Raw genomic sequence first — 25,747 nt, forward strand, 5'->3', positions numbered from 1 at the left:
GGAATAGTTAACCTGGGAACTGGAAGGACAACTCACTGGAATCTGTCAAGAGATCTGAGGCTGAGTGTATTAAGTACAGTCACAAACAGTGGTGTTAATTTAAAGAATTCAAGAAAAGTGCATGCTAGGTTCTCTCAGCCCTTTGTTCCTTCAGAAGATTCTAAAAAAAAAGGGGGGTTTGGGGGCTTTGGATTTTGTAGATTGTTTATTTAGTTTTGATTGAATCATTTTGTTCCCTACCTTTATTCCTCTCTCAACTTGCCAGCATAGACTCAATTGAATTGTGCCTAAGAGATCCTCTGAACAAGATATGGGAAGGAATACTAGTCATGCTAACAGAATCTGTATTAGGTTAGTAAAGGGCACTGCCAGGGAGAAGAAGCCATTGTGAGATCCTTTAATCCTGTTTTTATATTCCAAAATCTGGTTTGTTTAAGTCAGAGGCAGTTTCAGGAAAAATGAGTCAAGGCCACTTGCAAATGGTCCTGGAAATCCGCCATCTCTTTGGTTCAAAGGTCTTTCTGGCAGAGTGAGTCCTGCTCTACAGGCACCATACACATGTGAGAATATTCATCCGTCTCATTCCATTGTTGAGCTGCCCCTGTAATTTAAGGCAGAAAGTTTGTCATTCTGATCGGTTTTGATGACTCGACTAAGTTCCTTTATTATGTGTCATAGGAAAGTACCTTATGATTCCTCAAATAATCAACACTAAAGACTAAAATCTATAAATGATGAAAGAGCATGCATTAAAACAAAAATCATTTCCCATGCAAATAATTTCTCTTTCTGAGGGAAATGACTTGGAAAGTTCAGATTTCTAAGCGTTTGTCTCTTAAGACGGCTGTATCAGTTAAAACATTGAAGTCCGCACCTTTTTTCTCTTCACTTATAAAAGTTCAGCTCTTAGAAATGGTGTGGTGACCTCTCTGCCCATGGAGAGGGCTAAAGGAACCCACATTTATACCTGCCCTATACCACCTAGCCTGTGGCGAAAAGACGACATAACAAGAATTCCCCACATGTATCCCATTTTTAAGACCGCTATGCTACTTTATTTTCATGTTAATGTAAAGTTTTAAAAGATCAGCCTTGATGAGAATCAGACTTGGCAACTCCCAAGAAATCACTGTGTACTACGGATGAACTCCCCCAAATGTGCCTCTTTGCAGCTGCAGAGTAGCACGGCGATATGTAGATGTGTTGTTTATTTTTCTATGTCTAATATGGAAAATGTGACATTTGTTAGTCTGCATTCATGTTTAACTCCAGAAATGCTTAACATTCTTCGGTTATTTGTTGACATCAAATTAAGGTTCCAGACATACAAAAACATTTGTTTGAAGTTGCAATCTCTTAAATGTGAACCTTGGTACTTCCTAAGGTCATAGACTGAGTTTGAAAGTTGGTTCTGGGTATGTGGACTAGAAAACTTACTTGATAAATCTACCAAATGTATCTAATTCTTGAGCTACAGAAGCCCTTGGGATAGGCAGAGTTGTTTTTGATTTCTACTAGAACATGGGACTTTTAAGGACATCATATCACATGGGATTTTAAAGGAGTTACCTTAAAATAATTATGTACTGAACTTTAGAAATGCTTTTGTACTATTTATGTGATTTTCCAAACTCAGGGCTGACTTAATTAAGCTGACCTACTTAGAGGCTTTAGTTATTATATATTTCCTTTTTATTGAGCTAATAACAAAATATTTACCCTTTCTAATATCTTCTGCCTTTTTAAATGTCTTACAAAATACAACTTGATTTCAGAATATTTAGAAGTGAGAACTAAAATTGACTTCTGTAGTAAGAAAGTTTTTAATGTTCAAAGGCCTTGTTAGGTACTACAAACACATCATAACATTTCAGTTACAAATGAATGAGTCTCCAAACTCATAACATTTTAATTATAACGCAATAAAGAATACACACTACACATTTTGAGTTTCTTTTCCTAGATGCTCAAAACCTAGATGTTGATTGCATAGTCTTTCATGTAAAAATAAGAATAACCAGCATATGACTTGTGATTTTCAGAAATGCATCTGCGAATGCAGTCTACCCTAAGACAAATTGGATACTTAGAAAAATGAAGTTTGAAGACTTCTTAAAATTATTCTTGGAGGAAGCATCTCCTAAAAGGAGTAATTTTCATAATTTATAACTCTTCACAGAGGCAGAATTTTGAATGTATTCTCATTTCATCTCTCTTTTTCTTAAATCCTGTATAGTAGTTTTCAAAAGCAGAAGCCAAGTTTTCCAAAGTAAAAGTTGTTTCTTCTTCTTCTTCTTCTTCTTCTTCTTCTTCTTCTTCTTCTTCTTCTTCTTCTTCTTTGTGTTCTTCTACTTTTTTTGTTGTTTTACTACAGCTGGGGAAAATTCTGCGAAGCCCTTTTATGAAGTTTGTGGCACATGCTGCTTCTTTCATCATATTTCTGGGCCTGCTTGTATTCAATGCCTCAGACAGATTTGAAGGCATCACCACGCTGCCAAATATCACTGTTATTGACTATCCCAAGCAGATCTTCAGGGTGAAAACCACCCAGTTCACGTGGACTGAGATGCTAATTATGGTCTGGGTTCTTGGTGAGCTTTCTATTTTAGTGTTCTAATTTCTATCAAAAATAGTTTCATAATGATTGCCTTTTATATTTGAAATGTTATTGTGTGTTACATGGTGACATCATCATTGTAAGATAAGCAGGAGAGTAAAATAATTGAAGAATTTGGCAGCTTGATAATACTAAAAGGTATCCCTTAACACTAAATAAAAACTTTTATGAGTAACATGAGCCTAATTATAAATATAACATGTTTCTAACTTCTATTATTGAATAAATGTAAATTTTTTAAAAATGTGACTCGCTGTTATGATCAAATATTTAATTGAAATCCTTGTGAAATAACCCAGTAGCCATTTACTGATGATTAAAGAACATTTTTTGCTTTCATTTCAGAGGGGTTTTTTGTTGTTGTTGTTTTTCTGTTTGTTTTGTTTTAGGAGAGTTTCTGTTTTCAGAATATTTGTTACTTCACCTCACAATAGTCCACTTTTTAAAAAAATATTTCATTAGCAAAGTGTAGTTGACATGCAATGTTATATAGTTTCAGGTGTACAACATAATGATTTGACAAGTCTATATATTACTCAGTGCACACTGCTGTAAGTGTAGTCACCATACAATGTTATTACAATATTAGTTACTATATTCCTTGTGCTATGCTTTTTATCTCCGTGACTTATTTATTTTATAAATTAGAAGTTTGAACCTCTTAATGTCCTTTATTTCTCCTATTCCACCCCCCCACCCCATTGGCCTCCCCTCTGGCAGCCACCACTTTGTTCTCTGTATTGAAGAGTCTGTTGTTCATTTGTTTTGATTTTTAGATTCCACATGGAAGTGAAACCACATGGTATTTCTCTGACTTATTTCGCTTAGAATATACCCTCTAAGTCCAACCATGTTGTTGCAAATCTAAGATTTCATTCATTTTTATGGCCGAGTAATATTCCAGCGCACCACATCTTTGTCCATTCATTGACCAGTGGGCACTTAGGTTGCTTTCATATCTTGGCTCACAAGAGCCCATTTTGAATAGCTGTGTTAAAGTTAAATCCTTTAAGCAATGAGAGAAAAAAATGGAGGTAGGAACAGTTTATCTATCCATCACTAACCCAGAGTCACTTTTATCTATTCTCTCTGCTTTACCCAGAGTGTTTTTGGTGTCTTCTCAATTCCTGAATTAATAGGTTGGTTAGTCCTCTCATTAGCTCCTGTGGCTTCTACCTAGGTCATATAATTATTTTATGAATTTTATTTTGAGCTATTACATTTTTAAAAATTCTGCAATATTGTCCCCTTACATGGTCAGAACATGTTGTTAGATCGGAAATTTTGCCCTCTTCTCCAAGAATGGCATTTTCTGCTTTCAGTTTCTTCACAGTGTCCTAGGGCCCCAGGTTAAGGGGTCCTTCTTTTTCCAGTGATATGCCTCACCTCCCTGGCATGATACTAGAAAGAGGACAAAAGGTAGGAGAATGATGTAAGTGTTCCTGCATGACTGAAAAACTGATCTTGTAAAAAGTCTGCAGGAAGTTTCTCATGTAAGGGTTTATTTCACCAATAATTGTTATGATGTGGGAACTGTTGGGATTCACAAAGGTGAATTTTCTCCTTTCCCCAAAAGTTTTCTAGAGAAAAATAATTTGACTTGAAGAATCTTCTTTGCTTATTCTCCTTCCTTCTTTTCTGACCACCCCTCTCCAGAAGTAGCACCATTTCAGGGTACCAAATGTAGAACTATGTTTCTTTGAAATCTAATGCCGACTTAGTTGAAGATTTTTCCTCAATTATTTAACTCTGTTAAGGGCCTTAGGGAGCTGAACAATAGTTGGTGCTTTGTGGTGCCTGGTGTGGTGCTTTATATGTTGGGTATTTTATAGGTGGGGACCGATAGTGGACAGAATAACAGCTTCTCAGTCTAAGCTGTAAGATGTAATCTGTACCTTCCCATGTGTGACAGGGATGATGTGGTCTGAGTGTAAGGAGCTCTGGCTGGAAGGACCTAGGGAATATATTTTGCAGTTGTGGAATGTACTGGACTTTGGGATGCTCTCCATCTTCATTGCTGCTTTCACGGCCAGATTCCTAGCTTTCCTTCAGGCGACAAAAGCACAGCAGTACGTGGACAGTTATGTCCAAGAGAGTGACCTCAGTGAAGTTACACTTCCACCAGAGATCCAGTACTTCACTTATGGTAAGTTATTAGCTGCAGGATCCCTTTATATGTCAGAAAAGGAATCGAAACCACATGTGGGAAAGAAATGTCAATTTTAATAGGAGATATGTGTTGAATGTATATGAGCAAAAGAGAGAGCATGTGCATTGGATCTATACGAAATTAAATTCATAGTGAAGCCATGACTCTTCCCTTCTTTGTTTGAGTTAATTTACTTCTCTGTGCCTCAGTTTTCAAATCTATAAAAAGATATTGCAGGGTAGGAGAAAATTCTCTTTAAACCTAACAACATAATTATTTTTTACATATTCTTAGGGTATGAAACTAAATTAGGAGGAAAAAGTAGGTTGATATACTGATTAGGTGGAAGATGAGTCCCTGAGAGCATGGTGCTGAACTGCTATATGGGTAGTGAACAAAAATTCAGCAGAGCCAGGAAGTAGGAGCTAAAGTGACATGAGAATGTAAGCTCTGGGGAACAGGCAGAGATACTGGGGCAGATGTCCTGCCCCTCAACACAATGTGGAAGGGAATTCATGCCTAACTTCTCTGTATCATGAAGAGCAGGGAGGCCCCAGCCGACAACCAGCGTGCAAGGATATTGACACCTCCCTTGCCCAGCACAAACCAATGGTAAGCGATATGAGCCTCCCCTCCCTTGAGGCCAGACTGGGGAGGTGAGACTAGCAAATTTTCACGTAGTTGCACAATCTTAAATCTAGAAAGGACTTTAGAATTTTATTGCCTGCCCCTTATTTTGATGATAAGGATACTCAGGCACAGAGTTCAAATGTGTTCTGATTGTGAAGAATACTTCTTTATAAGTGTAATTCAGGCTTATATTTTTGTGATAAGCACAAGTGGCATGTTAACATTATTGAAGAAGACTGGGTGCCTGCTCCAAACTATAAAATGTATGTTTCACACATTGTGAAATTTAAACACATTATCTCTTACTGTCAGCAAGCAAAGATTTTTATATGCCGAGGAGACCAGATCAAATGAGTAAATGATTACCATTTATAATTAAAGAATTAGCTTAAATTGTATTTTTGTGTAATATCTATCTTGACTATTTCAATAACCCATTTACGTAAATTTATTCATGTATATCTAATGACTGTCATCTGGAGGGAAATTTGTGAGTTCAGAATTTACCTCTTATTGTGTGTATGATTTTGATCAAGCATTTAAGCTTTTTAAGTCTTGGCTTTTGTGTCTCTAAGGAGAGAATAATAATAACATCAAATCCATAGAGTTATAGGAAAGCACTGTGTCTGGTATACATTACACACCGAATAAATGTTGGTTTTTGTTGTTGCAAGTGTCTACAATGCATCCATTCTTCTGGGAGTGACTCGGTTGGCGCAAAATTAGCCATATAGTCTTTCACTGACCTTCCAGGGAAACCAGTATCCAGTAGTCTGCTGTGAAATTACTAAGTGACCTTGAAAGGGGTAGGGTCCTCATTTAGAATTTATACCCCCAATTTTTGCATCTCCGTAGCATTTCACATTTTCCAGGAACAAGTTATATTGCTCAGATATCACACCGACAGCACCATTGTGATTCAGTGACATTCTTACTTCTCATGATACAACATTTTACTTGCAAAAGCCGTTAGATGAACTAATTTCCCCCATGAAATATGGAAAAGAAGCTTTGTGCCAATTGAGCCTATAAGGTGACAAAAGAGCTGGTCAATAAATCTAGTGACTGAGGGGACAAATTAGTCAAGTCTGTTGTTTTGTCATTCTGAAGGCACCGTTTGTGTCTAATGAAGGGTTTTAACATCTTTATCTTTTGTACTTGATTCCATTTCTACTCAATGTGAAACGGGCTTAGTATCTTTATCAGTGTTTCCTCCATTAAAAGATTCCATGTGAAGGTGGAATTCAGTTTAACATGAAAAACAGGGCCTGGCCAGTTAATTAAATCTAGAGTAGTTTCAACCGAGATCAAAACCACCAACCTGAAAAATAGATATTATTTAATAAGGTATTTATTTTGCATAGCTAGCAATGAGTAGAAAGTTCCATTTCTAATCTCTCTCTCTCTCTCTTTTCCTAGCCAGAGATAAATGGCTCCCTTCTGACCCTCAGATCATATCTGAAGGCCTCTATGCTATAGCTGTTGTGCTCAGCTTCTCTCGGATCGCATATATCCTTCCTGCAAATGAGAGCTTTGGTCCCTTGCAGATCTCTCTTGGAAGGACTGTGAAGGACATTTTCAAGTTCATGGTCCTCTTTATTATGGTGTTTCTTGCCTTTATGATTGGCATGTTCATACTATATTCTTACTATCTTGGAGCTAAAGTAAATGCCGCTTTTACCACGTAAGTAAAACATCTTATAAAAAAAAAAAGTGTGATGAGAAAATTTTTAACAAACCTAGATGAAGCATACACACACACACATACACACACAGTTCAGTAATGGTAATAACAATGTTTTTAAGGGAAAAAGAAAAACCGTTGAAAACAGTGCTTATGTGTGATTACATTGCTCTAAAGGCTCATTTCTTTGAGCTTGGTAAATGTTGGACCACAGAACAGAATCAGACTTTAGAAAAATTCTAGACAAACTGGCTATGTTAGAGAATTGGGTGGCAAATTTTTCATACTGGATGTCTCTTACATTATGTATGACATTAAATTTAGTTTCATCATTTTATAGCTATTACTATTAAAAAAAGAAGCATTGGCCTTTATTTTAACGTATCATTAAGCAGTACAGGAGTTGAGTAAAAAGAAATTATAGGTAAATGTTGTATAGCTCGCTGTAACACTAAAACCACTTCCTTCCTGTGATCACACTGGTTTCTGCACTGGAGACTCACCTTGCCTGTGATGTCTTCCTTGATTAAACTTCCGTAGGCATTGTACCTTGAAGTTCCCTCAGCATGGAGACTTTCATTTGTGAGATCCTCTCACTCACTGGTGTTTAAATGGTCAGGATGTGGGCCCTCCTTTTGTACTGTAATCATTCCAGGTAGGGAGACCATAAGCCCTCCGTGCCTCCCTTTGTACCCTGTAATGCCACAACTGGAAAGAATGTAGACCTTCAATAAGTTCCCTGTAGACTAAAATAGAATATTAAGCCCTTTCAGGCATCTGAATTGTTTTGAAATGATTTTTTTTTCTCAAATAGTTATAAAGAGCAAGTCTTAGGGGGTAAAAGAGATCTGAAACATGCTTTATTGTAATGAAAAAAAAATTCTGTTAGAACCCACTAGGGGAGGGACAGAGAGATCCTACACACAATGCCACCCCTTTGAACTCTGGGAGAACTTATTTTATACAACACATTGTCTTCATTGTTTTGTGTGAGAATGTGGCCACTTGATATGATGAAAGAATATAGGCTGGAAAACCAGACAGACCTGGACATAGATGCAGCATCTCTGCGGGTTTCTAGCTGTGGCTTTTGGTCGAGTTACTCAACAGTGTTAGTTTCCTTATTTTTAAAATAAACACAATAAGGTTGGAATCAGGTTGTTGTGAGGATTATATAAGGTTGTGTATAGAAAGTCTCTTGCCCACATTAATTGCTCAGTAACTGCCAGTGTCTTCTCCTTTTTCGCTGTCTGCCTCTTCCCACACATAGAGATTCTCAGGAATCTATATTCTTGAAGTTAGAGGTGAGAAAGTTTACAAAAGAGCAGGAGAAAGGAGTCAGAATTTGGGGATACTGTTAAACTAATGGCAGGGTACAAAGAAGTTATAGCTTCTTTTAGTTTCCTGCTACTGTCTATGCTATAACATCACACAATGAAATGTTTTGTAATAGAGAGTTAACTGTATAGAAGTGGGAACCTTTCTATTCAGCCTTCTATCCTCAGGGTCTAGCACAATTTCTAGAACATAATTTCTAGCACAATTTCTAGAATGTATTCCATCAATATTTGTTGAATGATGGAATGAATAAATAAACTAGTGCTAAAACCTGTAAATCTATAGAACTGTTATTTAGAATATGTTATTTAAAAAACACTGCTTTCCATAAATGTTTCTCTGGAAAAAGGACTGACTTTTCAACCTTCTTTGTAATGGAATTCTACATGCATAGTTGTTTAATTTAAGGATTATTTTTGTGTTCACAAATTGGTGATTACAACTTGTTTATATGCCAAAAACAGTTGGCAAAGTTCACTCAAGGGCTAAAAGTAGGTGATCAGTTTGGTGAGGGTCTAAGTGTTCATTGCTGTGATGGAAGACTCAGTAGATTATATAAATTAAAGGAAAAGAAGAGGCATCTTTCAATCTGTTGCCTCCCCTGCATTTCCACTTCAGTATAACTTTCAGGTAGGAAATATATTTTTGTGGCAAAAAATTGATAGAGTGGTATCTACAGTGAAAAGCATGTCCCCTTCTTCACCGCTAGGCCCCATGCACTTATTTCTTCTTAGTTCCCAGAGGCAATGGTTTCTTTTGGATACTTTCAGAGATATTTTATCCATAAACAAGAATATGGTGTTTTTAAACCCCTCTTTTTTAGTCAAATAGTAGAGTATTTCACATTTGCTGTCTCTTATTTTTTTCACTTATTATATCTCAGGTATCATTTTTAATAAACACATGTAGATCTGTCTCATTTTCTCAGTGGCTGCATGCCATTCATTATATAAATGTCAGAATTACTTACACACTCCTTTATTAATGGATATTTAGGTGTTTTTCATTCTTCCCTACTGGTGCCATGCAGGGAATATGTTTGTACATACTTTTTTTTTTTTGAAGTGAGTATGTAATTTTAATTTTAATCCTGGCCTTGTTCTACTCCAAAAATCTTACTTAAATATCTAAACCACCTATAAAATCAACCCCCAAATTTCCATCTTTCTAGGAGAAAGGAATGGGTATTGTGGCATGATTTCAGCTTTCCTCTACTGAGTTCAGAGAATTTTGGCTTGATGACAAATTCCAGAAAAGCTAGGCATTAGCACTATTATTTAATCACATACTCCTGAAAATCTGAGAGGATGATTTCTATAAATACTGTAATAAAATAATTATACTCTTGGGGTTTGTCATGATGATCTTTAATGATGGCATTTTACATCTGCACAGAATTCAGAACCTAACTTGTTTCTTTTGACAACCTAACTTGTTTCTTTTGACTTTTTCATACTGAAAACTGTCAGTTTATTTACAGTGTACCTTATTCTCTCAACAGTGTAGAAGAAAGTTTCAAGACTTTGTTTTGGTCGATATTTGGGTTGTCTGAAGTCACTTCTGTTGTGCTCAAATACGATCACAAATTCATAGAAAATATTGGATATGTTCTTTACGGAATATACAATGTAACTATGGTGGTCGTTTTACTCAACATGTTAATTGCCATGATTAATAGCTCATATCAAGAAATTGAGGTAAACTTGCTTTCTATCCATGGTGTCTATTCTTGCCATCTCATTCTAATAGCATGATGCATCTGTTTTTGTGGCCTGTGGTAGATTTCCAGCCCTTCTAAATAAAGAGACTTATACCCAAACCAAGGAAGCTAGGACCTTTCTCTGTGTTTTCCTCCTGGATAGATAGGCTCACAGCCTCCAGGGTTTTCTAGGAGCACAGTAGGGGCCCCATAAATTTACCATCACTCCGCCTCCTCTCAGAGCATATTTCAGAAGTTTTGAAATTGAGGGCTAGAAGAAGTATTGGCTATAGGGAAATTATTCTCTCCTAGGTTGTCAGTCAACCATCTGAAAGATCCTCATAGAGGAATTACTACATGTCTGGCAGACATTGATGATGTTCTGTATCCAGTCAGAATTTTTAGTATTCTAGAAGTCACTTCGTGTTTTGAATTGGGCTTGGTTTGGTACTTTCCTTCATCATTGTATATATGTTTTGCCATGTCCTCCAGGTTAGTGTTCAGTATCTCTTTAGTGCTTTGCTGTTTGTTAAATCTGCTGAGTCTCTCTGTGTGTTTTAGAAACATATAAAATAGTTTCTCAAAGCAGAAGTTAGGTCCCCCAGAAATGAAAACTCTGGTACTCTGAATACGTGCTTGAGTGTCGAAATGGCAGTGTGGGCAGTGTGAAACAAGCAAGCTAGCTTCTTCCACCTCTGGACCCCCTCCTCTTTATTTCTTCTCTTCATCACCATGGGCCAGAACTGAGAATAAGTGTTTACGGGATTTTTTTCTCTTTTGTGGGTGCCCAACCATTCTTGGTCACACCACTTTGAAGAATGAAGAGGTAGACCAGACAGAGTGGTGGGCAGCAAAGCAAGGTTCATTGAGTGATAGCAAAGTGACAGTACAAAACTCCCAAGGAAGAGGGGACCCAAGAGGGTTGCCACTGGAGTTTCTAAATCTAGGGGTTTTTATGGGCTTGTTGGCGGGCTGTTTTAATCTGATTAATGCTCCCTGCAGCTGTCATCCAATCAGGTTTTTGTCACCGATCACATGGGAAAGGGTGGAGGGCTCTTTCCAGGGAGGTATAAAATCCTTTTAAGGGTGGTTTCCTTTGGGGTGGGGGGGTGGGGGCTTGTCCCTGCCTGCCTGTCTTCCAACTATCCTTCCTCAAAAGGACAATCAATACAAGACAGGAATAAGCCACTGAAGGCCTTTTGGCTTTTGACCACAGATGGAAGACACAACCTCCAAGGTGCAATTCAACTGTGCTATTTTTTTTTTCTTTTGTTCTTGAAGTTTATTATGATCATCTATCTACAGCCTGCCTTGGATGGGTCTAGATGAGGAGGAGACAGGTAAAGAATGGGGAAGTACTCTTGAATATGTAGAATTGGCTTCTTTTCATCTTTTCTTGACCTTGAATTTTTCTTGCACTTTTGCTTTGTTTTGGCTGGTGAACAGGGCAGTCTGGTTAAATTTTCAGTGGGTAGAAACAGAGGCATATGGAAGAGAAAAATTTTTGAAAATCAGTATCATAAAAGTGCTACTAAGAATATATGTAGGCCAATAGAGGTTATATGCAAATAAATGTATATAAATCTCTTATCTATTTCTTTTTTTTAAATTTTTTATTTATTTATGTTAGTCACAGAGAGAGAGAGAGAGGCAGAGACACAGGCAGAGGGAGAAGCAGGCTCCATGCACCGGGAGCCCGATGTGGGATTCGATCCCGGGTCTCCAGGATCGCGCCCTGGGCCAAAGGCAGGCGCCAAACCGCTGCGCCACCCAGGGATCCGTCTTATCTATTTCAAAAGCATATTTTAGGTTTGTTGTATGATCCTACTGGAATCAGTTGCTGGAATATTTCGTTTTTAAAATTTAAGTGAGAAAGTGAGGTTCTTGTCTCATAGAATCAAAGAATGAATCTTGCCCAAAAAGGAGAGTGAGTAAAGTGATGGAGTTTTATTAAGCAGGAATACAGAAAAAGCTCTCAGGAGCAAAAAAGGTGAAGAAAGAGTTGCCACTGAGGGCTTTTAGGGTTGGTCTTTTATTAAGGCTAACCAGGGAACCTAAATCCTCTATTGATAGTGCCACTGAGTAAGGATTAGTGATAACACTTTTAATGGCTTACTTTATCTTTCAGTCCAGTCATTCTTTGTTGGTCCCAAGTAGCTAAGTAGCTGTTATTACAAGACTCCACTTCTGACACCTAGGACAGGGTGGTATGGTTTGTTCCCTTATCTCTGGTTTCCTTATATCTCCATATTTTTGGGATTTCTGTGCACCTGATCCCATTGCCTGCCACCACCCCCCCCACACACACACACACCATCTCTCCCTACCTAGCCCCACCTGTCCCTTACTCAAAATGAGTCATTATTTCTTTTCTATTTTTGTGACACAGGATGACAGTGATGTAGAATGGAAGTTTGCCCGTTCAAAACTTTGGTTATCTTATTTTGATGATGGAAAAACATTACCTCCACCCTTCAGTCTAGTTCCTAGTCCGAAGTCATTTGTTTATTTCGTCATGCGAATCATTAACTTCTCCAAATGCAGGAGGAGCCGGCTGCAGAAGGATATAGAAATGGGAATGGGTAACTCCAAGTCCAGGGTAGGTATCCCAAACTCACCAACACCTGAAGATGAATGTTCTGTCTTTCTCCTTGTCTTTGATGTTTGTTCACTAATTTTTACGTGTGAACTTAGAAGATGTTGAAAGTTACTGTCCATTTCATAGTCTTTCACAGACAAATATTTAATATCTTTACAATGTTTCAAGAAGTCACTTAGTCTATACCTTGCTTCTGGTCAGAATTTCATACACGGTACCAGCTAAAAAATAAAAACGTCTTTTTAACTTGTTAAAAGTAAACATAAAAGTTACTGTTAGAAAACACTTTGGTTTTTTTGTGTGTGTGTGTGTTCCATGCTTCTCAGCTGTTATTTTGACATTAGTTTTAATCTCACATTTTCCTCTTGGCTATATACATAGTTTACTGCCATCGTATTCTTATTTGTAGAAACTCTTGATTGAGCTAAGTAATCTTTTTTCTTTACTATCATAAAATTGACACAGACCTAAGAGCATCCTCAGATATTAAACATAATATCTTTATTTTTATACATAATCAAGAATGGTTTGTCCCAAAGTTGCCCCAGTGAAGTCATACTTAGATTTTAGTTTGAGTCATACCCTGAATTTAACAAGGATGAGTTTTATGATAGTACTTTATAATCATTAACTTAATTTTCAGAGATACAATTGGTAGAGAAGGTAGAAGGATATGAGCAGGACCTCAGGTAACTGGAGCAAGACATAAAGGAGCAAACGTGTGGAATTAAAATACCATTTTTGAAAATGATCTGTAGTTGTAATACCCTGAGGGCCCACCTGATGGCGGTGTTACCTCCATAAAGTACTGGCTTGTTGAGCAGAGGTGGGTGTTTTTTCTCATTTGAAGCTGAGGAAGAAGACTGAATCACTGCAATTTAATTTATCACTTTAAAAAATAGATGTGCATTTTCAAGATTTGTAATACCCTGGCAATCTTAATCTTTACGTCTTTTAAACCTTTTTAAATTGACCTGGATGTGGGCTTTTTTTTTTTTTTTTTTTTTTTTTTAGATATTTTATTTATTCATGAGAGACAGAGGCAGAGACATAGGCAGAGACATAGGCAGAGGGAGAAGCAGGCTCCTCGCAAGAAGCCTGATGCAGCACTTGATCCCAGGATCCTGGGATCACAACCTGAGCCAAAGGCAGATGCTCAACCATTGAGCCATCCAAGCGCCCCTGGATGTGGGCTCTTAAGGCTGTTATGTTCCAAGATAATGATTTGGCTGTGTCATCCTATGATTTCAAGTAATAGCTCATATGTACACAGTGAGAAGCACTACAATGTAAGGAAGGGAGCCTCTGTGTGAGACCCAGATACGAATTTTGGCACTTAGGGCTTACTAGCAAGTAAGTCATTTCATCACTCTGAGTCTTAGTTGTCTCATCCGAAGGAGAGGACACTTTGTAGGGTTAATGTGAGAATGATATGAGAGGTACGCAGTTCCAGCCTCAACAAATATCAGTGCCCTTCCTCATTCACAGTTTACAGAGTGCTTTGCTGTCCATTTGAACCTCATGCAACACTGTGAGGTAGGTATTATTATTCTTCCCATGTTATGGATAGGACCACTGAAACCATTAAAGGAATGCACTTACACAAGGTCAGGGAGCTAGCCAGTTGTGGAATAGGTGTGGAATCCCAAGTCTTCCAGCATCGGATGTCTAGCTCTTTCTACTGCACAGGGCTACCTTACACTCAGCACCTGTTGCTCTGGCTTGGTTTCTGTCCCATTTCCTCCCCCTGTGCTATACCTTCAGCCGCAAGTCTCTTAAAGAGGCCAGGCTCTATTTGCCTTCCTGGGTGATTGCTGCTGCTACTGAAATTGACTTTGTTTTCAAGACTCTTTGTTTCTCTGGGGATTTATTAACTGAGGCTTTATTTTTTTTTTAAGATTTTATCTATTTATTCATGAGAGACACACAGAGAGAGAGAGAGAGAGAGAGAGAGAGACACAGGCAGAGGGAGAAGCAGGCTCCCTGCGGGGCACCTGAAGTGGGACCTGTTCCCAGGATCCAGGGATCAGCCCTGAGCCAAAGGCAGATGCTCAACCACTGAGCCACCCAGGAGTCCCAACTGAGGCTTTATTACTTAAAACCAGAATGCTTTCAGGCATTGGAAATCACAACTCTTGCACTTCACACCTTAGAGTTTTCTTTCTGTAGAAAACTGACTTCACTGACTTCATTGCTGATAGTGCCACAGGGTAGAAGGGCAGAAATACTGTCAGGTGGAGAAGAGTTCATTCAGGTGGCTTGTGGCTACCTAGGCCTCTGTAAAGGAAATGCAGCTTGCTGGAATGTGGGGAGCAGATGTGCTTCATTTAGGGTGTCCTCTCCTGCCTGTAGTGCACCATTGGCAGAAGGAATCACTTTTTTTCAGAGAAACTGCTGGAAATAGAAAAGTTGAGCATTGATCTCTTAGGCGTCATGAGCCTTGGCTTCCCAGTCTCCCCGTATGAGGTTTAAAACTGCCATTTTGATTTTTTTTTTAATTGTGCATGGAGATGTTTAAATCACTTTAATATTATTAATATTAATTTATACTCTGTGTACTGACTTTAGTAAAAATTTGGAGAAATTATATGTCTTTTTTTTTTCTTTTTTAGAAGAGAGGAAGGAGCCTCAAGAACTCTTGTGCTAACCTGTAAAATTAGCCTCAGTCAGCAGTCAGATACTGACCTCCAGTGGCAAATAGGAGAATTAATTTTATTAGCCAAGACTTTCTAGGCATGATTGTGCCACTTCGTCTTAGCATCCTGTACATTCCTGAGTTATGATGCTGGGAAGTCAGGTGGTGGGGTGAATACATATTTTTGCATAGGGGGCCCTGTGTTTGAATCATACCTTATCGGTGGCAGCTTGCCCAAGAGCAGTTAGAGGCAGGCCCTGCTCACCTACATAAAGAGTAGCCAGTAAGAGTGTGCTCCTCTTTAGAGAGCTTCAGAGTGAGTAGAAAGCTACTCACTCTGAAGTAAAACCCTAAAAAAAAGAGCAAGAAAACAAAAATTTGTTAAGCTTATTCTATTCAAGGTTGTGGATCTGGATCAGTATAGGGCCACGATATCTAGGAAGACATTTATTTGGTTCATACTTTAGGGTTACAAAATACCAATGAAACCATTTGAACTTGGAGTGTGTTTCCAGTCAAGTGTAGGATAGGAATATATGCTCAGGAGCAGACAGTTGCTTCCAGTCACCTTTGCCTCCCAGATGCCATGAATATATTTTGATAAGGCATACAAGTCCCCAGGAACATTTATGCTTAGTATGAGCCAGATTTTAAAAATACGTTTTCATTTAAACAATTCTATTGCAGTACACCTTGTGAACATTTTGATAAACGTGAGCTTGTTGCTCATGTTACATTTTGCCTTTGGAAATATATTAAATCACTTATAAAATTCAACTTCCAGAAAGGGTTCCTTGGAAATGTTGACTCCAGAAATGTTATCAAGGAGAATATAGTAGATTATATTTTTGATTTCCCAATGAATGTATTCTGATTTACTAGGTTAATTGTATTTTTTCCTAGTTAAACCTCTTCACTCAGTCTAACTCAAGAGTTTTTGAATCACACAGTTTTAACAGCATTCTCAACCAGCCAACACGTTATCAGGTAAGCATTCAGTAGACATATCTCTTTATCTGTATGTAATTCCGTGTGTGTGTGTGTGTGTGTGTGTGTGTGTGTGTGTGTGTAGTGAGTAGAATTATGTTCTCATGTAGCATGAGGATAGAACAAAACAGAGAAAAAATAGTCTAAGTCCTCATTCTTTTGATTGAGGAAGAAGAGTTCTTTGTGTTATTAAAAGCAAAATGTTGCCACAATTTCCAAAGAATAACTTCAAATACCTTGACCTGGGGAAGCAATGGAATATATGGTATATTAGGGTATATTAGGAAAATAATGCTCTCACAGTATGGGAACCTGATATATTTCTCGACATAATCCATTTTCCAATGAATTCTTAGGCTATATTGTTTCATCAGTACTACTTTAAAATATCTTTTGCATTTTGATATTAGTTGTGACATTTGAACACTAAATTCCAACTCAGAAGAGGTTGTGCTTTTTTACTTTACACCACGTGATCATTTTGACTATCAAATCTATATATTTCTGATGCGTACAAGATCACTAGAATGAAGATCCAGGAATTTATAATGTATGTGATATCAGTGGGTACAGTTTTGTACAGTTTTCATGGAAGTAGCAAATTCTGCAAAATTGCTTGGCACACTGATTATCAGAGCCTTTTAAAAGGTTAGATTATATTCCATTATACAGTTATATTTAACATGTCCTCTATACGTGGAAATAGAGGATATTGCCAATATTTAGATATTACAAGCAATACTGCAGTAAGTAACCTTGTATATATGACATTTGAAACATGTAAATCTATGAAATTGGGTACTTATTATCAAACTGATTTTGATGGAACTTGTGCCAATTTACATTCTTACAATAAATGTATGAGAGAGCCCATTTCTTCCTTAACATACCAACAGTGTGTTACCAAAGGCTTTTTATCTTTGCCAACTAGATAGGTGAGTATGGTATCACAGTGTAGTTTTATTTTGCATTCTTTGTAATGAATGAACTTGACCATCCTTTTATGTTTAGTTTTCTATTTGTCTGAGATCCTGTGTATTTACTTTTCATGATGGGCTTTTTGTTTTAAATCAAGAGGAATTCTTTTCAGAATTCATTATTTTTAGAAAATCAGCGCTTTGCCTTTGATATGAGTTGAAAATTATTGTTGTTGTTGTGTATCTTTTTAACATTTTCACCTAACTTTTTGATTTTTGTATAGCCAACTCCATAAACTTTTTATGGCTTTAGATTTTGTATCCTGTTTAGAAAGATCTTCCCCCATATAAGAATACTTAAACATTTTTTTACACATATTTTCTTTAGTACTTTTATGGTTTCATTTTTTATATGAGAATTTTTGATCCATGTAGAACATATTTTGATGCAATGTGTAGGATGGGGATCCAAATTAATTTTTTTCCACATGATTATATATATGTATGATGTGTTGAATAATTAACTTTTTATTGATTTGAAATATCACCTTTATCACTTACTAAATTTATTTATCTCCTTAGATTTACTTCCAGGTTTTCTTTATGCGATAGAATCACATTATTTAAATTATTATAGTTTAGAACAAAAGTCAAACAAACAAAATATATAGACACAGACCCACACATAAACATGTCCTTACTTTAAGACTTATTTTATATAATGTTTTGGTTATTCTTTCCTGTTTATATTTCTATTTGAACTTTAAAGTCAGCTTGTATAGTTTGCAAAATATTCTATTGGTATTTTTTATTGTGATTGTATTTAAATAAAATTGACTTCTTTATAATGTTCTATCTTCCTTTTCAAGCACATGATATACTTTTCCATTTATTTATATCTTCATTTGTGCACTCACTATCATTATAAGGTAGTCCTTCTATTGTTCATATTAATTAGGATTAAGTTTGGTTTTATTTTTTTCTTCTTCCTCTTGAGATTTTCAAGTTTATATATCATTTTTTTGGCTCACCATATTGTCTTTGGCCATTTTTGTGCTCTTAAAGACATGATTGGCCTTTTTTTAAATGTTTAAATGATGGCATTATGTATCTTCATCTCTTCATCTTTTCTTAAACATTTTTCTGGTGAGTTTCTTTATTTGCTATTTGTTTTTCCTTTTTTCCTTGGACTATCTTAATATAGATCTTGTATAGATTGCTTACTGATTATCACTCAGTTTTGAATGAATAAGTTCTTGAGCCAGCTGCTTCAGGAGGCTGGAGTGCCTTTGGAGAGTTCCACATCCCCTTCTTGGCTAATAGAATTTTCCTTTAGGCACAGGATTGTATATGTGAGTTCACTTTTTATGTTTCCTTATCAGAAACACTACAGGACTAGTCAGATACTTCCTCTCAACCTCACTGAATACTTTAGCAAATATGGCTTTCCATGATGATTTCTCCTTTGCTCTTCTATTCTAAGCTTTTCTAGATTTTGTATTAAAAATTCAAGGGAAGCTTTCAGCCTTGGATGTCTGCTCTTGGCATTTCCTCACATCACCATTTGATCTTTTCATATAACCTTTCTAAAAAAGGGTATGGATGCCTCTGAGTTTCATTGAAGGAGTTTGTGTTTCTGTTTCTTATTCTACTTGTTGCTTTTGAATGATTTAGAAGTGGGGATATTCTCAAGTTTATTGTCAAATTCAGCTTCTTGTCTCTGAAATTGTTATACTTCTATAAACTTTGACAAATAAAATTTTAACTATCAAACTTCACATGCCAATCAAACTTTATACAAATGTCTTCATTATATTTAGATAAAATCTCTTTGTTATGAAATCCATGAGTGATAACAATTGGTTTAGTTGTTATGGATTTTTGTTTCATGCAGTGTGATTATAATATTTGACTTACCTTAAAGAAATCCCTAATCTGCTAAATGGGGATTATTTTCTTCAAAGTTGTAACCTTTCTAATTAATGGTCCTTCCCCAGCTCAGAACATTTTTGGTATATCTCTAAAGAATTTTATAATAAGCTTATAAAACACAAAAATGCTTTATTCTCATTACTAAACTCAGATAATTATTCACCTTATAATATGACTTTATATTTTTTTCAAAAATTACTTCAAAAGTAGAAAGATTCAAATGTGCCTCAAAGTATAACAGAGAAAAAGTTTCAAAAATACTTTGATCAATGACAGTCTTATTTATATTAACATTAATTATTTATAGTATGCTGAGATCATTTTTGTTATGTGTGTAAAGATTTTTTTTTTTATAGAATTAGGGATGATTTTTCTGAAGAACATAAGGACTTGGAGGGATAGCTTTGATTGAATTTTGCTTATGAACACCTACGTTAGTTCAGGTTAAAGGTTCATATATATGCTAAGGTGACCTTAAGAAATGGGATTTTTTTTTTTCTAAGACTCCACAAAAAGAAGCTATAGAGTCTTGGGTTCTATTCTCTGATCTCTCCTGTAGTAGCTCTGCTTTTTTAACCAACTTCTTCAGCCTGGGGATACCTTTGGCCCAGGTAGTATCAGACTGTCTCTGGCCCAAATGGTGGTCCTGGTCCAATCCAAGAAGGCTACCATAGGTGGCTTGGTTTTACTGGAAAGCACAGGGCAGTTTTTCTCTAGAGGAAACAATATGAGACATTCACATTAAGCTTCATTCACACTGAACTTGAGGGCACATTCAAGACTCCCACTATTATGAATGGTCCTTTGTTCTAAGGTTGTAAAGATACAGTCCTTGCCTTCAAGAATCTCTCCTCTGCAGTGGAAGGGTGGGGATGAGTGGGAGGGAAGGAAAAAAAAGTAGATGAACCTTCACACTCTGGTGTGGCTATGTGGTATAGGTGAAACATAAATAAAATGGTATGGGAACCTAGGGAAACCCAGAAGAGGGGAATATTTGAAAACTGATCAAGTAGAAGAAGCAATTTTATTCTATTCTCTTTTTCTCTTAAGAACAGAATTTGGGAATGGGTGACGGGCACTGAGGGGGGCACTTGACGGGATGAGCACTGGGTGTTATTCTGTATGTTGGTAAATTGAACACCAATAAACCAATAAAAAATAAATTTATTATTAAAAAAAAAAGAACTGAATTTGGGCCAGTGGTTGGTTAGAAGGTACAACGAAGCAGATTTAGTGCAATACAAACGAATTGTTTTTTAACTGCTATAGTTGTCTAAAAATAGATTAAACCAGTTGTCTGGAAAGAGTAATAGTTTCTGAATCATAGATGTTTATTCAGAGGCTGTACAATGGTGATGGGTCAGGGTGTCTCACAGTGAATGGTCTGAAAATATGAAAAACACATGACTTCCAGCGTCCCTTCCCTTTTTAAAATTCTACTCTACTTCTGAGTTCTTTGTTTAAATCAGTCTACCCGTATCATCATGCTTTAAAGAATGCTAATATTCAGATTATGGAACTACTGATGAGAGTCAAAGTTGGCTTCTCTGGTATTAAATGAGAAAATGAATGTAACAGTACGTGAGAGAGTGCTTCACAATTGTTAGTTGAATTTGAATCAGTGAAAAATAAGCAAGTGAGAAAAAAAGCTTTGATGCCTTTGAGGCATGAAGGGCACACCCATATATCCAACCACCCACATTTCATTACTTCTCCCACCCTTAATGGAGAGTTGAGAAAGGAAATCAGATTTGTTTGCAAGAGATAATGTTTAAGGTAACTACTATCTAGGCTTTCCATACCCTAGACAGAGAAAATCCATAGTCTACTACAAAAGTTGCAGTGTCTTCATTAAAGAGTGATTCACAGGATCATACCAAGAGATTTTGATAGTTCCTGGAGGTTTGTGAACTGTGGAAATTATTCAATAGACTTCTATTCCGTTAGTTAGTAACTTGATCAAGAGGGGAAAATGATGAATCTGTTATTGGTCAATTTAGTTTTTGGGTACTGGCTTCGATTAAGGAATCAGTTGAAAATCTAAAGATAATATTTATAATGGTAATTTTACATGTCACGTGTGAGTTTTACAATCCTTGCCTATACAACCATCATAATTAAGATTAGTTAATCAAGATTTGCTTTACAGAACCATACATGATAATGAGAGCATAATAGTTGTATTAATTGAACACCTATGTAATTTACCTATATATCTCTTTAACAATGTAGATTATAACATTTCCATTATACAGATTAAGTTGCCAAGGCTCCACAGCTTGTAAATAATAGAGTCACAACTCAAATCCAGGCAGTTTGCTCTTGCAGCCCACTTTTTTAACCGCTTATACAGTATACTGGCTTGGGTTCATGAGACAAGCTACCTAGTAGAATGGAAATAGCTAACATTCACCCCTTCTCTGAACTGCCCGTAATTTTGGAATTCATATGAATTATCTTTCCAACATAAACTAAAGGATGGATTATTACCAGGTAGTGTCATGTGTGAAATCATTGAAAGTAATTTCAATCCAACATTAGGGGTCTTCTTGCCCTATAGAGAAGCTCAAACTTAGTACAGTGGTAGATATAAACATATTTAAGCTGTAAATATTAAGATGAAATTTCTTTAAAAAGTGAGAATTTTTATGGGATACATGGAAAACTTAAAACACCCAATTTTAAAGGGAAAAAATGTAAACCTGTAACCATAATTTTTCCCATAGGCTAAAGATGAATGTATCTATTTTCCCTTCAGAATTTAATCTGAGTGATTCTGTACGGTGTTTCTAGGGAACCTGTACTCTATTTGAATTTTTAAAATATTTTATTTTCCTATCATCTTCCTTTCTGGCAGTAAATATAACTTTTCATAGATTTTTTTTCTAAGCACAGTTTTAGAAAATGTTAAATATTTTAGAGTGTATTATACTAGAGCATGTGGGTAGCAATATGTTAGTCTTAAAATTTTATCTTTATAAATAATACTAGCAAGAACTAACCTCTTCTAAGCAGAAATTCTGCTTTTATGGGCATTTGATGATTTAATCTGTACAGCTCTGAGTTTTTATTACCCCCATTTTTTATATGGGAAAATGGAAGCTTAGAGAGTTAAGCACCTTAGGTTTACTCAGCTAAGAAAGACCTATTCATATTCAGAGATTTTTTTCTTTTACTCTGAACTCATTCTGCCTCATTTTAATTTTTAAGCAGTTTCATTTTTTGTAGGGATAGATTTCCAAATAACACATTTCTGAATGGTTCTCAACAAGACTCTTACAAGCTCTGAATTACTCTCAGTTTATGTATTAGGTAACATGTTTACAGTTTTATTTGTAAAAGTGAAAAATATTTGTCTATTTATTATAATGGAAGGGCTGTTGCTGCTGGAGATGGAATAATGCTCAGGCCCAGGCTGGTGAGGCCCATCAGTTTGCTAGGCAGCATCAAAAACCTACTCAGAAGAATGTTTTATATTTTAAATTTTCAAGCACCGGATGGCACCACAAATATCCTGTTAGAGATCTCTGCCACTACCACCCTTACTTACTTATTACTTACTTATTTATTAAAAATATTTTATTTATTTATTGCTGAGAGACACAGAGAGAGGCAGAGACATAATCAGAGGGAGAAGCAGGCTCCCTGTGGGGAGCCCAATGCGGGATTAGATCCTAGGACCCAAGGATCATGACCTGAGCCAAAGGCAGACGCTCAACCACTGAGTCACTCAGGTGCCCCTACCATCTTGATTTAATAAATGTTAACATTTATTTTGCCATATTCTTTTTGGATCTTTTTTGTAAGGATTTTTTGATTCAACAAATGCCCCTACCCTATCACATTAGCCTTCATCTTTCCCCAGCTACCTTCACGATCTTGAAGTTCTAATGTGTTCCTTCCTTGTATGCTTCTATATATTTACTACTTATGTAAGTATATTCATACCTTTATGTACTAGTTTTACGTGTTTTTAAATTATGCATAAATTAATATGAATAGTATACTACATATTCTACTTTTTCCATTTATCTTTGTTTTTGAGAATTACCTATATTGATACATGTGTATCTTGTTTTTCATTCTCACTGACATAGTATAATATTCCATTTATGAATAAACTATTTTTGTTTATTCATTCCTCTTGATGAATATTTCACTTATTTTCCTTCTTTGACTATGATAAATAATACTATAATGAGCATCTTAGTAAATATCTCCTTTGGCACATTTTTAAGTATTTTTTCTGGATGACATACCTGGGAGTAGTTATATCAGTTTACATTTCCAGCAATATGGTACAAGAGTTTCTCACTGTTCTCAGAAGCACTTGGTATTAACAGGTTTTTAAAATTTGCCTGCTAAAAGATGACTGCTCTGTACATCTTCAAAAATGTTGGTATCATGGAAGACAAAGGCCAAAGAATTGTTCCAGATTAAAGGAAACTAAAGATAAGTAACATTGGAAAGCAAAATTGTTCCTGAGTTAGAAAAACAAGACCAAATATGGACTATGTATTTAACAGTTCTTGACCCCATGTTAATTTTTCTAAAGTTTGATCACTGTAGCATGGTTATATAAGAGAATATTCTTGTTCTTTGGAAACACAAGTATTAGGGATAAAGGGACATGATGTCTGAAAATTACTTTCAAATGCCTTTGCAATATAACAATAATATAGATAGTGAGATAAAGCAATTACAGCAACTTTTTCACACTGGTGAATCTAGGTGAAGAGTATATGTAAATTCATTTTACTTTCAATTCATCTGTAGATTGGAAATTTTTTCAGAAGAAAAAACTCATAGGTGTACAAGTATTCATTATTGTAATTTTCTCTGATTACTAGTGAACATCTTTTTATATGTTTGTCATTCAGATTTCCTTTTTTGGTGAATTTAAATTCCTTTCCCTAATTCTACTTAGCCATATGTCTTTTCCTTATTGACTTCTCAAAATTCTATAATATTCTTCATCCCAATTCTTTGTTGGTATGTTTTGCAAACAACTTCTCTCACTCTTTGGTTTGTCTTTTAACTTTGGGTAATGGGTTCATTAAGGAGTCTCAGTCTATGAATGTACAAAACGACTTTTTTTTTCAATATTTTTCCACCAACTGCCCTACTTTGGATTGTTCTTTTCTATTGGGTGGAGGATCCCTTTATAGATCTTGTCAAGACTCTATAACTTTAAAAAGTCTCTTTTTTTGCAAATAAAGAGGCAGTCTTTTTTAAAACCATGAATCTCAAAATCAAATCTAAAGCTCTTCTCCTTACTCCTAGAACAAGCTAAACCTTTCCACGTCTTTAGTGGAGAAAGGTTGTGGTCTGCTTTGTAAGTACCTCCCCCTGCTAACTCATCAAGGTGCTAATCCTTCACTTATGTATGTGGAGGGGGAAGGAGAAAGAAGCCAAAGAGCTAGCATCTTTTCACTTGACTTAGCTGTGAGTGCAGCTTCTTCCTGTCACTACTGCTCTAACACTGATCAAGCTTTAATATCCTCACTGTGGCTAGGACTCATGTGCTGCTTCTGTAACTGGGTTGGGGGCATGTTTAAAGGGTTTGAAAAAACCATGTTGTCTGCTTCCCCTTTGCATAGTTCCTGAAGCAGAGATCTGGTTCTGATTTAAGGTTCACATCCATCATCCCAGCCCCATTTATTGAGTAGACTCTCCTTTCCCGCTGATGTGTATACTGCCTTCCACCCAATATAGTGGAAATATATGTTTGCCAAATAATGGGAGTACAGGTTGACCCCATGGCTGGTCACTCTTAACTGAGTTCTTTTTTCTTCCTGACTTAATTGCCAGGAGCAGGTCAGCAAGTTTGCTGGAATCGACATTTAACTGGGAGCAGGATGGTAGGCCTTTTGTTTAGGCAACTCTAATCTTTATGAGGGATTACTCTGGCTTTCCTCTTTCCCTTAGCTTCTGGAGAATGGAGGTGCATCATCTCCTTTCCTCCCAGAAAGAGCGAGAATTACCTCTCCACCGCAGAAGCTCATGATCCCTCCCAGGTCTTAGTCCTTTTCCTTATGTGGAATAAGGAGAGAATTCATGGTAAGTACTGGTCTAGTGAATCTCAGTAAGCCTCGGGGGGAGGTAGCTGGCTTCAACTGCTAGTGACACCTTAGTCTTAGGCCATAGAATGCTTAGCATCCTTTCTTATCAATTTTGGATTTATCAACAATTTCAGGACAACCAGAAAAATCCCACTTGACATAAGGTTACATTTCACTGGTATTAGTTCCTGTATAAAAGTTTCAAAATGTCTCAGTATAGTCAGATGTGTATTCATCTTTTCCTTATCCTTTCCTTTAGCTTTTTCGAGAAATATTTCTCTGTTCCTTTCAAAATGTTGCTTTTCACATTTAGATCTTTGGTCTATTTGACTCTTTAAAAAATTGTTTTGTTTGTGGTATAAGGTAGAGATCTGATTTTAACTTTCCCATAAGGATAGTTCTTGTCTCAATAGTTGAATAGTTTTTTCTTTCCCATGATTAGTATTACTGCCTTTCAAGTTGCTTTAGCTGATATCCATTTCTTTGTATTTTCTTTCT

General features: G+C 36.3%; 1 protein-coding gene across 4 annotated transcripts in view; it reads left to right on the forward strand.

Moving 5' to 3' along the window:
- Positions 1-25,747, forward strand: part of TRPC3 (transient receptor potential cation channel subfamily C member 3) — a 64,263-nt gene that overhangs the window by 32,519 nt on the left and 5,997 nt on the right. For 3 of the 4 annotated variants that reach the window (XM_072755324.1, XM_072755321.1, XM_072755323.1), the window contains 6 exons: positions 2,375-2,591; positions 4,530-4,763; positions 6,816-7,080; positions 9,920-10,115; positions 12,507-12,716; positions 16,255-16,338. In XM_072755324.1, coding sequence (XP_072611425.1) covers positions 2,375-2,591; positions 4,530-4,763; positions 6,816-7,080; positions 9,920-10,115; positions 12,507-12,716; positions 16,255-16,338 — 1,206 coding nt within the window. The remainder of the gene's footprint in view (positions 1-2,374; positions 2,592-4,529; positions 4,764-6,815; positions 7,081-9,919; positions 10,116-12,506; positions 12,717-16,254; positions 16,339-25,747) is intronic. The other variant, XM_072755322.1, reaches the window with a different exon arrangement.

This window comes from Vulpes vulpes, chromosome 4 (assembly GCF_048418805.1).
Source record: "Vulpes vulpes isolate BD-2025 chromosome 4, VulVul3, whole genome shotgun sequence".
Taxonomy (NCBI): Eukaryota; Metazoa; Chordata; class Mammalia; order Carnivora; family Canidae; genus Vulpes; species Vulpes vulpes.